This window comes from Hypanus sabinus, chromosome 7 (assembly GCF_030144855.1).
Source record: "Hypanus sabinus isolate sHypSab1 chromosome 7, sHypSab1.hap1, whole genome shotgun sequence".
NCBI classification, from domain to species: Eukaryota; Metazoa; Chordata; class Chondrichthyes; order Myliobatiformes; family Dasyatidae; genus Hypanus; species Hypanus sabinus.
Genome location: NC_082712.1, coordinates 128,606,417 through 128,620,703, shown reverse-complemented (window position 1 = coordinate 128,620,703; position 14,287 = coordinate 128,606,417). Strand labels below are relative to the sequence as shown.

At 41.4% G+C, this 14,287-nt stretch overlaps 1 protein-coding gene across 1 annotated transcript in view; it reads right to left on the bottom strand.

The window, feature by feature from the left end:
* The window catches only part of LOC132397174 (anoctamin-9-like), a 136,451-nt gene that overhangs the window by 40,604 nt on the left and 81,560 nt on the right, over positions 1 to 14,287 (bottom strand). The window contains exons 15-17 of the mRNA XM_059975578.1: positions 7,154 to 7,265; positions 4,338 to 4,395; positions 2,912 to 3,009 (exon numbers count right to left, since the gene is read on the bottom strand). Of these exons, the coding sequence (XP_059831561.1) occupies positions 2,912 to 3,009; positions 4,338 to 4,395; positions 7,154 to 7,265 (268 nt within the window). The remainder of the gene's footprint in view (positions 1 to 2,911; positions 3,010 to 4,337; positions 4,396 to 7,153; positions 7,266 to 14,287) is intronic.

Below are 14,287 nucleotides of genomic sequence, written 5' to 3'. Positions count from 1 at the left end.
GTGAGAAAATTGGTGCAGACCCCTGCCCTTCACATTGCTGCATGCTAGAAACCTGGGCAAATTTCTGCCCTCTTCAGGCACAAATCTAGCAATAAATTACATGAGGTTGTCGGCAGGCTGCCTGAAAGAACTGCTATTAGATGGCTGGGGTGAGCAGTGGTGCATATGGCTGTACACTATTGTAAAAATGCAGCAGTTGCTGCCTACTTTAATAGACAATCTGAATCCTATATCTTAACTATCACATGGTGGAAGCTGTCCTTGTTTGACAAGCACAAGGACCAGAGACCAATACTAAGCTTTTTACACACAGAACTCTCATAATTATGCAGCCAAATAAAAAGAGGAAGGCAGCAGCATCCATTACATACAATTGATGAGAACAAGAAAGACAGGAAGATGTGGACGATCTGCTGGAACATGAGGCAGTCGCTCCCACAGTAATGACAATGAACTCTGCATCTCAATGCTGAGGAGTTGCATGCTCTTCCCAGGCCATCAGCCCTCTTGGACAGCCACTTCACATAAAACTAAGGTCAATTCATTGCTGAATTCATGAGAGGTTCATGGAGTAAAGGGCTTGGTATCAGACAAATGTGAGGTATTAAATGTGTCAGTATTTATAGAAGAGAAACGTTTAAAAGACAGTGAAGACAGATGTGGGGGGGGGGGTAAACTAATTTGCTGAAATATATTGAGATTAAGGAGGAGGTAATGCTGAAAAGCATTAAAGTGGACCAAGTCCCCAGGGCTTGATGGCACATGTCCCAGAATATTGAAAAAGCAAGTGAGAAAATAGCTTGGGCTTTGCTCACTAGCAACAGGTGATCCCAGAGGACTAGAAAATAACAATTGTTGTGCCTTTGTGTCAGAAAGGAAATAGGGATAATCCAGGTAGTTATGGGCATGAGCTTCATGTCAGTAGTAGAGAAGCTGTTGGAGAGGATATGCACATTTGGAAAGCATGACCTGCTCACAGACGGTCAGCATGGCTTTGTGTAGGGTGGGATACAGGACGATAAGACCATAAGATATAGGAGCAGAAATAGGCTATTTGGCCAATCAAGTCTGCTCTGCTATTTCATCATGACTGATCCAATCTTCCTCTCAGCACCAAACACTTGCCTTCTCCCTTAATCCCTTCATGCCCTGACCAATTAAGAATCTATCAACCTCTGCCTTAAATATACAAAAAGACATGGTCTTCACAGCTGCCTGTGGCAAAGAATTCCACAGATTCACCACTCTCTGGCTAAAGAAATTCCTCCTTATCTCCGTTCTAAAAGGATGCCGCTCTATTCTGAGGCTGTGTCCTATAGTCTTGGACTCTCCAACCATAGGAAACAGCCTTTCCACACCCACTCTATCAAGGCCTTTCACCATTAAACAGTTTTCAATGAGGTCATACTTCATTCTTCTGAATTCTAGTGAATACAGTCCCAGTGCTACAAAACGCTATTTATATAACAAGCCATTCAATCCTGGAATCATTTTCATTAACCTCTTTTGAACCCTCGCCAGTTTCAATGCTTCCTTTTTAAGAAAGGTGCCCAAACCTGATTACAATACTCCAATACTCATTTCCCAAATATCTTACAAATTTGATCAAATTTTCTGAGGAGGTCTTCAAGGAATCTTGATGAAGGTAAGACAGTGGACATAATTTATATAGGACATTATTTAGTTAAGACATTTAATAAGGGCCCTCATGGAAGGCTGATTCGGAAAATAAAGATGTATGGGATCCAGGGTGAATTGCAAGTTTGAATGCAGAACCAGCCTACCCATTGAAGACAGAGTACAGGTGGAAAGTTGTTATTCTGGTTGGAGGTTTGTGACCTGTGGTGTTCTATGAGGAGTAATGCTGGGACCTCTGTTTTTTGACGTATCATTGATTTGGTTGAAAATGTAGATGGGCAGATTAGCAAGTTTATATGTTCCTCCAGCATCTTGTGGATTGCTCCAAATTCCAGCACCTTTGGTATCATGTCTCTCATATTGGGTGTGAATTATCAATAATAGCTGCTCCTGATCAATTTTGCTCATCTTCTGCCTAACATATGGTTGTTGAGAGTTCATAATATACTGGGAAGTATTATATGTACAGGTTAACCTACCAGAGAGATTGCATAGAAATCATAGAGCACAGAGGAAACTTTGCACAGGAAATGAAAGATTATTCAATCTCTTTTGGAGTGTTCAGTCACTCAATTCAATTGCTAACACAGTAGAACCAACCAAGATGGAGGATTTCACCACAGCACTGCCAGCTGGTAATTCTATAATGTAAATAATAGAATAGGGACCATTTATAGCTTGAAGATCCCCACTGCATAGGGTCTTGCCAACTAGGTTGCTGCTACTAAAGAACTGAGGAAGTTAAGCTTAAAGTGTAGATATTGTCTACTTGTCAGGTTATTGAGAACAAATATATTTACTACAAGATTAATCTTTACTGTTTTGTCTTTTGATCTGCAAATAAGGGTTTCACAGAAGCTTCTCAGGTTCTAATATCAGTATCTCACTCAATTTGAAAGCTGGTTTCAATATTTATTAATGCAGAATTGAAAGATTGCTGTTCAGTGGCAGAGGACAGAATCCCAAACTGAAAACTACTTTATATCCAAAAATGTGAGATATTAAAATATGACTAGCTAGATGACATCTCTCAATGGCAGGTTTGCCATAATATAACCTTATAATTGATAGCTAATAATATCAAATTCTGGTGTTTTAAATGGTACACAAGGTGAAACATGATGTCACAAGATACCTTTCTGTATATTGCAAGTCTTAATGATGCAATACATCAGAATGTAACTGAAATAATCTCAGTGTCTTTTAAGAAATATATTTAACAAATTTTGCCTTAGATTACCAATAGATATATCGATGTGGATGGTAAACTTACGGGACAGCATATTCCATGATGGTGCCTAGAATTTGTTTCAAAACCATTATAACAGACATTTGCAGAAATAGATCGGTAAAGCAACCACTTGGATGACACTGGAAAGAAAAAGAACCATATGAACTACTATAAACAGGTTCAAGAATGGTGCAGTCATAATGTACCATTTTAAGCTGCAAATGAAGAAGGAACCAGCTAGATGAACAGTCTGCGAAAAAAAATCCAATATGTAGATGTAACCTAAACAGAATCAGTGGGAAATATGACAGTGATTATCCATTGCACTGTTGCGCAACATACAGGGAATATCCCCATTTGAAGATTAAGACATGCCCATTCAAGAGCAGTGCAGAATTTTAACCTGCAGATACTGCCCATATTCAATACCTGCAACAATGGAGAACATAAACTAAAGGTAATAATGCATTTTGAAGAATCCTATAAATTAGGAGAATAGCATGCATATTCAGAATACCTGAGAAAACTTTACAGCCAATGTAGGCTTTTCAAATGTAGTCACAATTTTGAATTGCTGAAAGTAAGGCTGTTATTTTGCTCTCAGTCTGTTCCTATAAATAGCAATATGATAGTGACCAAATAAACTGTTCTCTAATATGCTGACTGGCACACTTCTCTGATGCAAAATCTAAAGTGTTGATGTATCATCTTTAAGTCATTTAACATAATCTAGTGCATTATTGTTTATCAAGATCTCCATTTTCCTACAGCTTTGGCATAAACATCCTGCAAATATTTTGATCCTATCAACTGACAGCTGCTTTCATGTTTGCACAAGATCAATGACATAATCTCTACCAAGGTCAGAATCTCGACTTAGTCCAGTTTTAAATACTGGTTGTGCTTAAGGCATGCTGCTATGACACATTCAAGAAAATTTTGGAGAACCTACACAACCATATACTTAAGTAACAACAAATCCTTTTCAGAAATAAACATTCATTGAACTGCACCAGTTTCTTATTCTCAACCTTTTGAAATCAAGAAGAAACTGCAACCCAATGCCTATTTACCCCTCTAAACATTTAAAATTACACTGCAATTTTGCAGTTACTTACCTCTAATTGTACTTTTTCACTTCTAAAATGTTTGTCAAAATATCAAAACTAAAAGGTCAAGCAGGTAATTAGATGCAAAATACTTTTCAAACACACCCATTTAAGGGAAAAAAGCTAAATCTCTGGATATTTTTGATTATTTTGATCATTTTTCCACAAAAGGGATTTGGAAAAAACACAGTAATTAGTTTTATAAAAGAATAAGACATTCATGTGTATTAAACTTAAAATAAACTGAAGTATTATGTTACCTCCAAAATTTCTGTAAGCAATATTTGTGTTAACGGTAGTGTATAGTGCTGTATGCATTTATGTTTTACTATAGGAAATATTAAGTAAGCTTTACTCACCTCTTCTAGTCGCCAGTCCCTCCCTATTCTCACATAATTACCTGGATAGCCATTAAATCTAACAAAGAAGGAAATCCAGTGTGGTATTACATTGATTAAACACAATACTGTGCAGTATCACAGTATATTCATTACATGACACACTACTATTGTGCAGTCTGATAACTAGGAAAAGAAACACAGTAGACTCCCAATAATTTACATTTCCCAATTAATTGTTAAAAATAAAATTTTATAATGTGAGAAGAGTTTTCTTAAACTAGTCTGTGAAGAATCAGAGAATGGGTTACTTTGTGAAAGAATAAATGCCCATATTCACTGTCATTCTCACTGTCACCGGCTGAATCAAAGGAGGTGATGAATCAGTATATCGGAGGGTGATTGAAAATCTGGCTGAGTGGTGCCATGACAACAACTCTCGCTCACTGTCAACTAGACCAAGGAACTGACTATTGACTTCAGGAGGAGAAAATCAGAGGTCCAAGGCCCAGTCCTCATTGGGGGATCAGAGCGCCAGCAACTTTAAATTCTTCAGGTAATCATTTCAGAGGAACTGTCCTGGGCCCAGCACATAAGTGCCATTATAAAGAAAGCATAGCAGTGTCTCCACTTTCTTAGAAGTTGCAAAGATTTAGCATGACATCTAAAACTTAGACAAATTTCTATAGATGTGAGTTGGAGAGTATATTAACAGTTGCATCAAAGCCTGGTATCGAAACGCAAGTGCCCTTCAATGGAAAATCCTTTAAAAAGTAGTGGATATGTCTCAGTCCATCACAGGTAAAGCCCTCCAAACCACTGAGCATGTCTATAAAGAGTGCCGAAGCAGGAAAGCAGCATCTATCATCAAGAGCCCCCACCCTTATGCTCTCATCTCACTGGGCATCTCATCTCCTGTACCACATTAGCAATGTGGTACAGGAGCCTTAGGACCCATACCACCAGATTCTGGAACAGTTATTACCCCTCAGCAATCAGGCTCTTGAACCAGAGGGGTTAACTTCATTTGTCTCATCACCAAACTGTTTCCACAACCTATGAAATACAAAATGCTGGAGGAACTCAGAAGGCCAGGCAGCATCGGTGGGAGAAATGCACAGTCGATGTTTCAGACTGAAATGTCGACTGTGCTTTTTTCCACAGATGCTGCCTGGCCTGCTGAATTCCTCCAGCATTTTGTGTGTGTTGCTCAGATTTCCAGCATCTGCAGATTTTCTCTTGTTTTTAATTTGTCCACAATCTATGAAGTCACTTTCAATAGACAATAGGTGCAGGAGTAGGCCATTCAGCCCTTCAAGTCAGCACCGCCATTCAATGTGATCATGGCTGATCATCCACAATCAGTACCCCGTTCCTGCCTTCTCCCCATATCCCTTGACTCCGCTATCTTTAAAGGCTCTATCTAACTCTTTCTTGAAAGCATCCAGAGAATTGGCCTCCACTGCCTTCTGAGGCAGAGCATTCCATATATCCACAACTCTCTGGGTGAAAAAGGTTTTCCGCATCTCTGTTCTAAATGGCCTACCCCTTATTCTTAAACTGTGGCCTGTAGTTCTGGACTCACCCATCAGCAGGAACATGCTTCCTGTCTCCAGCGTGTCCAATCTCTTAATAATCTTATATGTTTCAATCAGATCCCCTCTCATCCTTCTAAATTCCAGTGTATACAAGCCCAGTCGCTCCAATCTTTCAACATATGACAGTCCCCCCATTCCGGGAATTAGCCTTGTAAACCTACGCTGCACCCCCTCAATAGCAAGAATGTCCTTCCTCAAACTTGGAGACAAAACTGAACACAATACTCCAGGTGTGGTCTCACCAGGGCCCTGTACAACTGCAGAAGGACCTCTTTGCTCCTATACTCAACTCCCCTTGTTACGACAGCCAACATGCCATTAGCTTTCTTCACTGCCTGCTGTACCTGCATGCTTACTTTAAGTGACTGATGAACAAGGACACCTAGATCTCGTTGTACTTCCCCTTTTCCTAACTTGACACCATTCAGATAGTAATCTGCCTTCCTGTTCTTGCCGCCTAACTGGATAACCTCACATTTATCCACATTAAACTGCATCTGCCATGCATCTGCCCACTCACCCAACCTGTCCAAGTCACCCTGAATTCTCCTAACATCCTCCTCGTATCTCACACTACTACCCAGCTTTGTGTCATCTGCAAATTTGCTGATGTTACTTTTAATCCCTTTGTCTAAATCATTAATGTATATTGTAAATAGCTGCGGTCCCAGCACTGAGCCTTGCGGTACCCCACTAGTCACTGCCTGCACATTCTGAAAAGGACCCGTTAATCCCTACTCTTTGTTTCCTGTCTGCCAAACAATTTTCTATCCATGTGAATATCCTACCCCTAATACCATGTACTTTAATTTTGCCCACTAATCTCCTATGTGGGACCTTATCAAAGGCTTTCTGAAAGTCCAGGTACACTACATCCACTGGCTCTCCCTTGTCCATTTTCATAGTTACATCATCAAAAAAATTCCAGGAGATTAACCAAGCATGATTTCCCCTTCGTAAATCCATGCTGACTTGGACTGATGCTGTTACTGCTATCCAATCCATCAAGGACTTTTCATCTCATGTTCTCAATTCTTATTGCTTTTTTTTTCTTTTGTATTTGCAGTTTGTTCTCTTTTGGTGGTGTGTCCATCCTTGAGGGTGTGGCTTTTCATTGATTCTATTGTGTTTGGTGGATTTACTGTGTATACCTGCAAAAATGAATCTCAGGGTTGTAAATGGTGACATATATGCATTTTCATAACAAATTTACTTTGAAGTTTAAATATGGGTACTTACTTTCCAAGAAAAAAAGCAGTGTAAATAATAGAAGTAAATATGTTGAAGAACTGAAACATGAACATTTTTACAGTAAAGCTGTTTTCTTCAGCTAACATAGTACGCTGTTTTTCTGAAAAAAATATTATACAAGAAATTAACATTTTAATATACATCCATTCAAGTCCATTTTCCTTTTTATAAATAGCTAGGTACTAACTTATCCTCTTATAAAATAGCTCAGTGCTTTGATATACCATTTCTCCCTTTACCAGCAATACCACTCAATAGTATCAAGTTCAATGCTACGAGCTGACATGAAGAGAAGGTGGGGGGTGGGGGAGCGGCTCATCAGCTATCCTGCATCTTGGAGTACTGACAGAAGAAACTCTATGAGAAGATATGCCCAGGGGAAAATACACACAAAAAGTCATCAAGCAAGGTTCCTTCCACTTAATAAAGCTTTACAAACTAGGCAATGAGTGTTCTCTTCTTGACTAGTATTGGTGTTGATTAGGCCATAACACCAGCATATGAAGAATATCCAACAATACAAGTTTCCACCTTCACTATGCATTATTCCCCTAGTTCTATATTGCATGTGTGCTGGTTACCATTCTTGTGAATGCAATGCATCTATATTACTATTTTATCTTTCTTATTAAAGATTCCGAAGAGTTAAAATCCATACTGCATCCAACCATCTAAGAATACCAATCAGCATGGAGGAGAGTGATGCCATGTCACTGCAGCTGATTTTAAAAAAACAGCTCAGATTCTGGAAAAGCAAAGGAAGAACGAACTAGATTTGCACCAAGATGTAACTGGGACTATTTAGCTGTACTGAGATAGAAATAAAAGAATTTTGGTGTGCCACCTAAAACAAAGAGGATAAGTATATATTTCTGCTGCCCCAGAGTTGTTTGAAGGACACTGCCGGGGAGCATTCCTGGAAATGCTGTTGTGGATGCAAGCGAAAATGCTTGAGATTTAGTCTGCCTGTCAGAAAGAGAATGAAGGATTCCATGTCCATCTTCTCACAGGAGCACATGAAGAGAGCAGCACACTGCTTTCATGCCACAGGCATTCACAATTTTAGAAAGCAATAGACCACAAAATTCAGGTGACCTGGCAGCATATTGTTCTGGAAGAAATTAGAAATGGCTTGCAGAAGCACGTTGGTGTCAACAAAGAGCAGAATTACTCTCTGGGAGTTGACCAACTTCACTTATATGGGGCAAGAAGCTTTACCATATTGTACAATATGGGTCACAGCTGTTTATATATACAGTCCAAGGAAGTTTGGCATTATGAAGTGTGAAAATTCTGTCCTCTCACAGACTGTCAACCTTTCTTTACCAACCCTAGTTCTCAGATTACATCCTTGTCTCTGATCTACTTAACCTCTCAGACCAACTGCTTATCGTGGATATATACATGCAGACTATTTAAGAGTGCAACCTTCTGTCAGCCCCACTGCAGCCAGCAATAGCAAGTATGAAAATGATAGCCCTACATGGGAAAAACATCAGATTATTAGTATCAATATATAGATTATACTTGTCATTATGCTTGAATAATTTCATTTAAATACAATTTAATTTGAATTAGTGGAGTATCACCACTTATATGAGAACTGATAATGCAGTGTTTGATGAAGTTGTAATGGTCTTATTTGCTGTAACCTTTATTGTTCACTGAATTGCTGAATGTGTGTGTGTGTGTGTGTGTGTGTGTGTCAATTTCTAAGCAATGTTCCCATTCCCCTTCAGAGTTGATAAAGAATTGGTTTAATATGATAAGAATCCTTCTAATTACTATCACTATACTGCATTATCAACTCTATTACAAAGATGGATAAGTGTGTCCAGTGCTTTTCCACTTCCATTATCTGTAATGATCTGCTTTGTATAGCAGTATGGTTTGGCAGCAATATTCCAGGAAGCAACACTGATTTTCAGAGGTCACTAATTAACATTAAATCTCAAACCTCACTGGTTCCTCAAGAGGTTCCTTTGGAAATACTGCTGTAGGCCTTTATCTCCTCAACTATGGCTGCTTAGTTACAAACCCTGATGTGAAGTTGCAGTCACTCACAACATGAGAACCTTCCAGGCATAACTACTGAGTATAATCATACTTATATTTCTATTGCTAACTTTTTTGTATGCAGACTATAATCTGTAAGAATCCTGAATGAACCCACTTGAATGTAAAACTGATTTCTCTTTGTATGCTGAGGGATCTTCATGAACCCAGCCACTAATGATGATACAATGTCAACTTAATGAACCATTAATGCATTCTGCTGCACAAGGAAGAAAGTTGTTATTAAAACCCCTATCATTTGGTTCACATTGCATTGGCATCTGTTCTTTCAGAAGCTCATGGGGAACTGCCTCTACAGTCATAATCATATTTGTGCAAATTTGTTTCAAGTTTCACAAACATCAAAGCTTTTAAAAGCAGAATTTTTTTTAAAAAAACTGGGTCAATGGGAAACACTGGGGGCATGCCAGTAATAGTGCCTGGAAGTTTAAACAGGTTTAAGATCGTGAAGCTGTAAACAGGATTACATAGGGGCTGAACAGTAAAACGCAAAATTCAATAGACAGAACTAAATAACTCCAAGATCAACAAATCATATCTTTGCTACAGTACATCTAATCAGGAATGGTGTACAATTAAGCGGATTAACAGAAAGCAAACTAAAAACATCCGCTTCCATAAAAATAATACAGTTCAGTGCTTCTTTAATCAATCTGGTTCTCATTCAGCAACTGCTGAGAGCAGGGGATACAGCAGACAACAAAACAAGACAATATCCTGGCTGTACATAAATGAATTGCACTCCGGAACCAGCACAGCTAGAGCAATCTATCCAATGATGCGGTGATCCTGTCCATAAAAAGCAGGACAAATACAAGCCAACTAATTTTTATCCAATCTCCTTTAATAAACTAAATAATGGAGCATGCTGCCAATAGCACCATCAAGTTGTTATCCACATATTGAAACTCCATGATAGTGGTGGTGCTGATTTTACTCTTTGCCTTGAACCAGTTGAGGTTGAAAAGCTTACTGTCCATTCTATACACAATTAGGATTCCCTGTGGCAGGTCTTGGCCAATGAGGTGAAAGTTGGCAGCAGATGACAAATAGGGTGTGCACAATTATAAAGCCCTAGACTCCTGTCTCGACAGTGAAGGGTTCTGATTCAGTACCATTATTGCTGATACAGTGGCTGACATGCAATCATGCAGTAGCCTCAATTTTTGTAAGAACTTATCAGAAGTCATATCTTGATAGTATACACCAGAGGCTTAGTGGTCAACTGTATCAAGTTCCTTTGTAAAATATATGAAAGTCAAGGACAAGGATGCCTTTATTCACAGCATTTTCCTTGTAATTGGTGTGCTGTGAAGATCATGTCTGTGGTACCTCTATATGGGCTGAAAACACACTGTGATTCAGGGAGCACTTCTTCAGATAGTGAAATGAATCGGTTGACAGGGATATGTGCAAGGAGTTTGCCTATTGTAGATAGGAGGGAGATGCCTCTATAGTTGCAACAACCCGCCTTGTCTCCCTTCATGAATATGTTCAACATTAGAGCATCCCTGCGCTCTAAGAACAGTTGTTCCTTTTCCCAAGAACTCCAGGTATGACCTGCAGAAGGCTACCTTAAGAGTGAAAAAGCAATTCTAAGTGAAGTCAGAGATGCAATTGGATGCACATAAGCTATGACAGGGTTTTGTAGTCATTATTTCCTACAAGGCAAAAACTAACATCATAAATAGGTGTGATGCTTCATTCCCCAATGAAATGAAATCCTTTTACGCATACTTGTGTAAAGGGGGTTTCTTCTTTTTTCTTTGTTACTGTGTATGTAATTAAAATGGCTTCTTTATTTTGTTAAAAGCAGGAATCCTTCTTTGTTGCGAGAGAGAGTTGGAAGCTTGTTTGGGTTAAAATTTACTGATAACGAGAATTGTATTCCTTTGTAAACCAATTGGGATTAATGATGTTCTTTCTTCTGAGTCTGTAAGCTATTGTTGGTGGGCTTTTGGGGAGATCGGCGGAGGGGTTGAGAGAGAGAGGACGCAATGCTGTAAGCTGGGCGAGGAACGGACCCCAAGCGGGGGTCCGAGGCCAGGAGGTACTCCGAGGAGAGGAAATGAAGCTAGATGTGCTTGGTTGACCACTTCGGATAGTCCTAAGCTGCGAGTCAAGGAGTTCGGAGGGGATCGAAAGGTGGCCAGAAGACTTAAGTAATTGAACTCCAACGGTTGTGCACGAAGTGGTTTGGACTTTGATAAGTTTGGTGCCTTTTCTTTATTTTTTTTTCATATATGCTGTATTGCTATTAATCACTTAGTTATAGTAACCTTTATAAATTGTACTCATTTAATCGCTTATGGTGTACTGTCTGTTTTTGGGTGAGGTGGGGACATCACACAGCATCCACACCAACTGATTATCCAGTTTGGCGGGGCCGAAAGCTGCTCCCCCTAGACGAGAACGAGCTGAGCGAGCCTGAGGCGACCCGGAGGTTACATTGTGGGGGCTCATCCGGGATTGATTTCTGTGGAAACTGTGTGATCACCCTCTTTAAATTATGTCTGCAGAGAAGAGCTGGTGTGCCTTTGTGGGTGTGCAATTGCTGGTTATCACTGCATGTGTGTTGGGTGGGCTGGCTGCTGTTGGTAGCCCGGAGGTCGTTGTTCGAGTTCCGACTAGTGCTGACGAAATGGTGGTGGGACCATGGGCTGTCCGTACTGTTTGGAGAGTGAGGAGTGACAGGTTGGGATGTTTCAGCAGTGGTAGGCTCCTCCCAGTTGTTGGAATAATGTCCAGCCCTAAAGGGGGGAGGTGTAGGCGGAGCAGACCTCTCAGTTGTTGGGTGAGTGGCGGTGCTTGGCTGAGGGAAAGCGACAGGGACTGGTTGAAAGTTTGAGTAGGTGGGCTGGTGACGTTGTTAGAACTGTCGAGCACAATTACCTTGAAGTGACAGCTGCCAGTTCTGGGAAAGCGTGGAAAATTGCGTGTGGTTCGACTGGAAGTCAAATGCCGCAGCTGGGGGGGCTTATCATATCCGTGGCAGGAGATTGGTGGAAAGTTTTTAGGGTATCCCTTTTGGCTAGTGGGGGCAGATAAATTGCTTGCTGTGCCAAGGGGATCTGTCAAGGGGATCAGTTGTTCCGTTGATCCAAGAGGTGTCGGGAAACTTAGAGGAGGCCCAGTGGGGGAACGGCTTGGGGTCTCTGGGGGAGCACATTCCCAGCAATGTACCAAGGAACTCCCGAAAGGAGCAGACCCTATTCCTGAAGGCTTAGAGGGACCATGCGCACAGGTGTTGTTACGGATGGATGGAAGTCAAGTTAAAGCCATCCTCGGCACCAGGGCGCCAGTTAAGTTGCTGTACAGTTTGTTTTATAACCGTTATTGGAAGCATTTACCCTTGATGACATTGAGGACACTGGAGATTTGGGGTACCAGTGCCAGTGATTATCCAGACGACGGTTGTTGGTCAGTGAAAATGGAGTTCTTAGAGGCAAATGTGGAGGTGACTGAGGTTTGTAAATTGTTAATGCTGATGTGTCCGGACACTGTTGAGATGGGCCGGTTCTGGAGAGAACCAATATCCTGCTGGTGCACTTGAGGGCCTGCCCGGAGGAGGCGGGTGAGAGCTGTTTGGAGACATTGTCAATGCACCCAGAGTTTCGAGCTGCTTGTGCGTACATGTGTAGCAGCATTAGGCCGATACCGAATTCAAACAAGAGCCGGTGGTGGTACGGCCTGGGGAAAGTATCTGAGGGTGAGACCCTCTTCGTGGACGCTGCGAAATACCACAAGGGAGAGGAGTTGACTGCTGAAGACACCTCAGTGAGAGAGAGGTTGCAGTGACTGGCCCCTACAGCCGTGGAAGACGTAGGCAGCGTGTGTGTGGATTATATTGCACTGAAGAGGCACACTGTCAGTGACCAGAATACAGCCCTGAGGGCCGAAGAGGCGATGGCCTGTCTGAGTGGTGCGAAGTGGTTTAAGGTGCTGGATCTGAGGAGTGGATGTTGCCAGATCCCGATGAGTGGGACCGACAAGGAGAAGACGGCCGTTATAAGTTCCCTAGGAGTCTTCCGGTCCAAAAAGATGCCACAGGGCATATCCGGAGCCCTTGCAACCTTCCCGCGGGGCATGTGGAAGACCATGGAGGATCTGGAGGTGTTTGGAGTTTTGGTGTATGTGGATGATCTCTTGGTATTTGGATTTGCCTCAGGAGAATATGAAGTGAGGTCATTGCAGGAGCAGCTGAGAACTACAGAGTTAAAGTGTTTTCTGGACACGTGCCAGGGCTGGCAAAGGTTGCAGCTCATGAGTGACTGTCTCTACGGAATCAAGTTTGAAATGAAGACGGAGAGACTGGAGAAAGTGATCTGGAACCATTTGGAAGACTTACAAGTTGGAGAAAATGAAGAAAGTTGTCTGACTGAGGGCAACAGCAAACTGAGAACCTGGAGAGGGGAGTTTGCGGAGGTGAAGAAATTACAGACAAATCTCGGAAGAGGGAAGCGGAAGCTTGAAGGAAACCTGAAGATGACCATCGACAGTTCAAATGAAGTGCAAAACCTGAAAGTTGATCTGGAAGAAGTCATGAGGAAGAAAAAACTGGAGAGAAGTTACATGCTGCCTTTTGCTGACTTACCCTTGATTGAGGAAGAGACCTTTGGCCCTTCTCCCACTGAGTCAGGTGTAGCGGGGAGGGTTAGCTGTGTGCAGTGTGGGGCATGAGTGAGAGGTTGAGAGAGGAGTTGGTAGCGGGCCCGAGGTATCCCCAGTTGTGTCCGAGCCTGAAGGGTTTAGGTGAGGGGGTACGGAGGTCTCAGAAGGGTTAGGGAACTCCCAGATAGTTGGCCTATGTAGCGCCTGAGGAACAGGCATGAGGTTTACTGTGTGGGGAGGAGATGTCACTGTTCGTGCTTGGGTTATGGTGTGTTGGCAGGAAAGGTAGCGAGTTATTTAATAGTCATGAGGACATGACTTTTATTTGGTGGGGGAGAGTGTAAAGGGGGTTTCTTCTTTTTTCTTTGTTACTGTGTATGTAATTAAAATGGCATCTTTGTTTTGTTAAAAGCAGGAATGCTCCTTTGTTGCGAG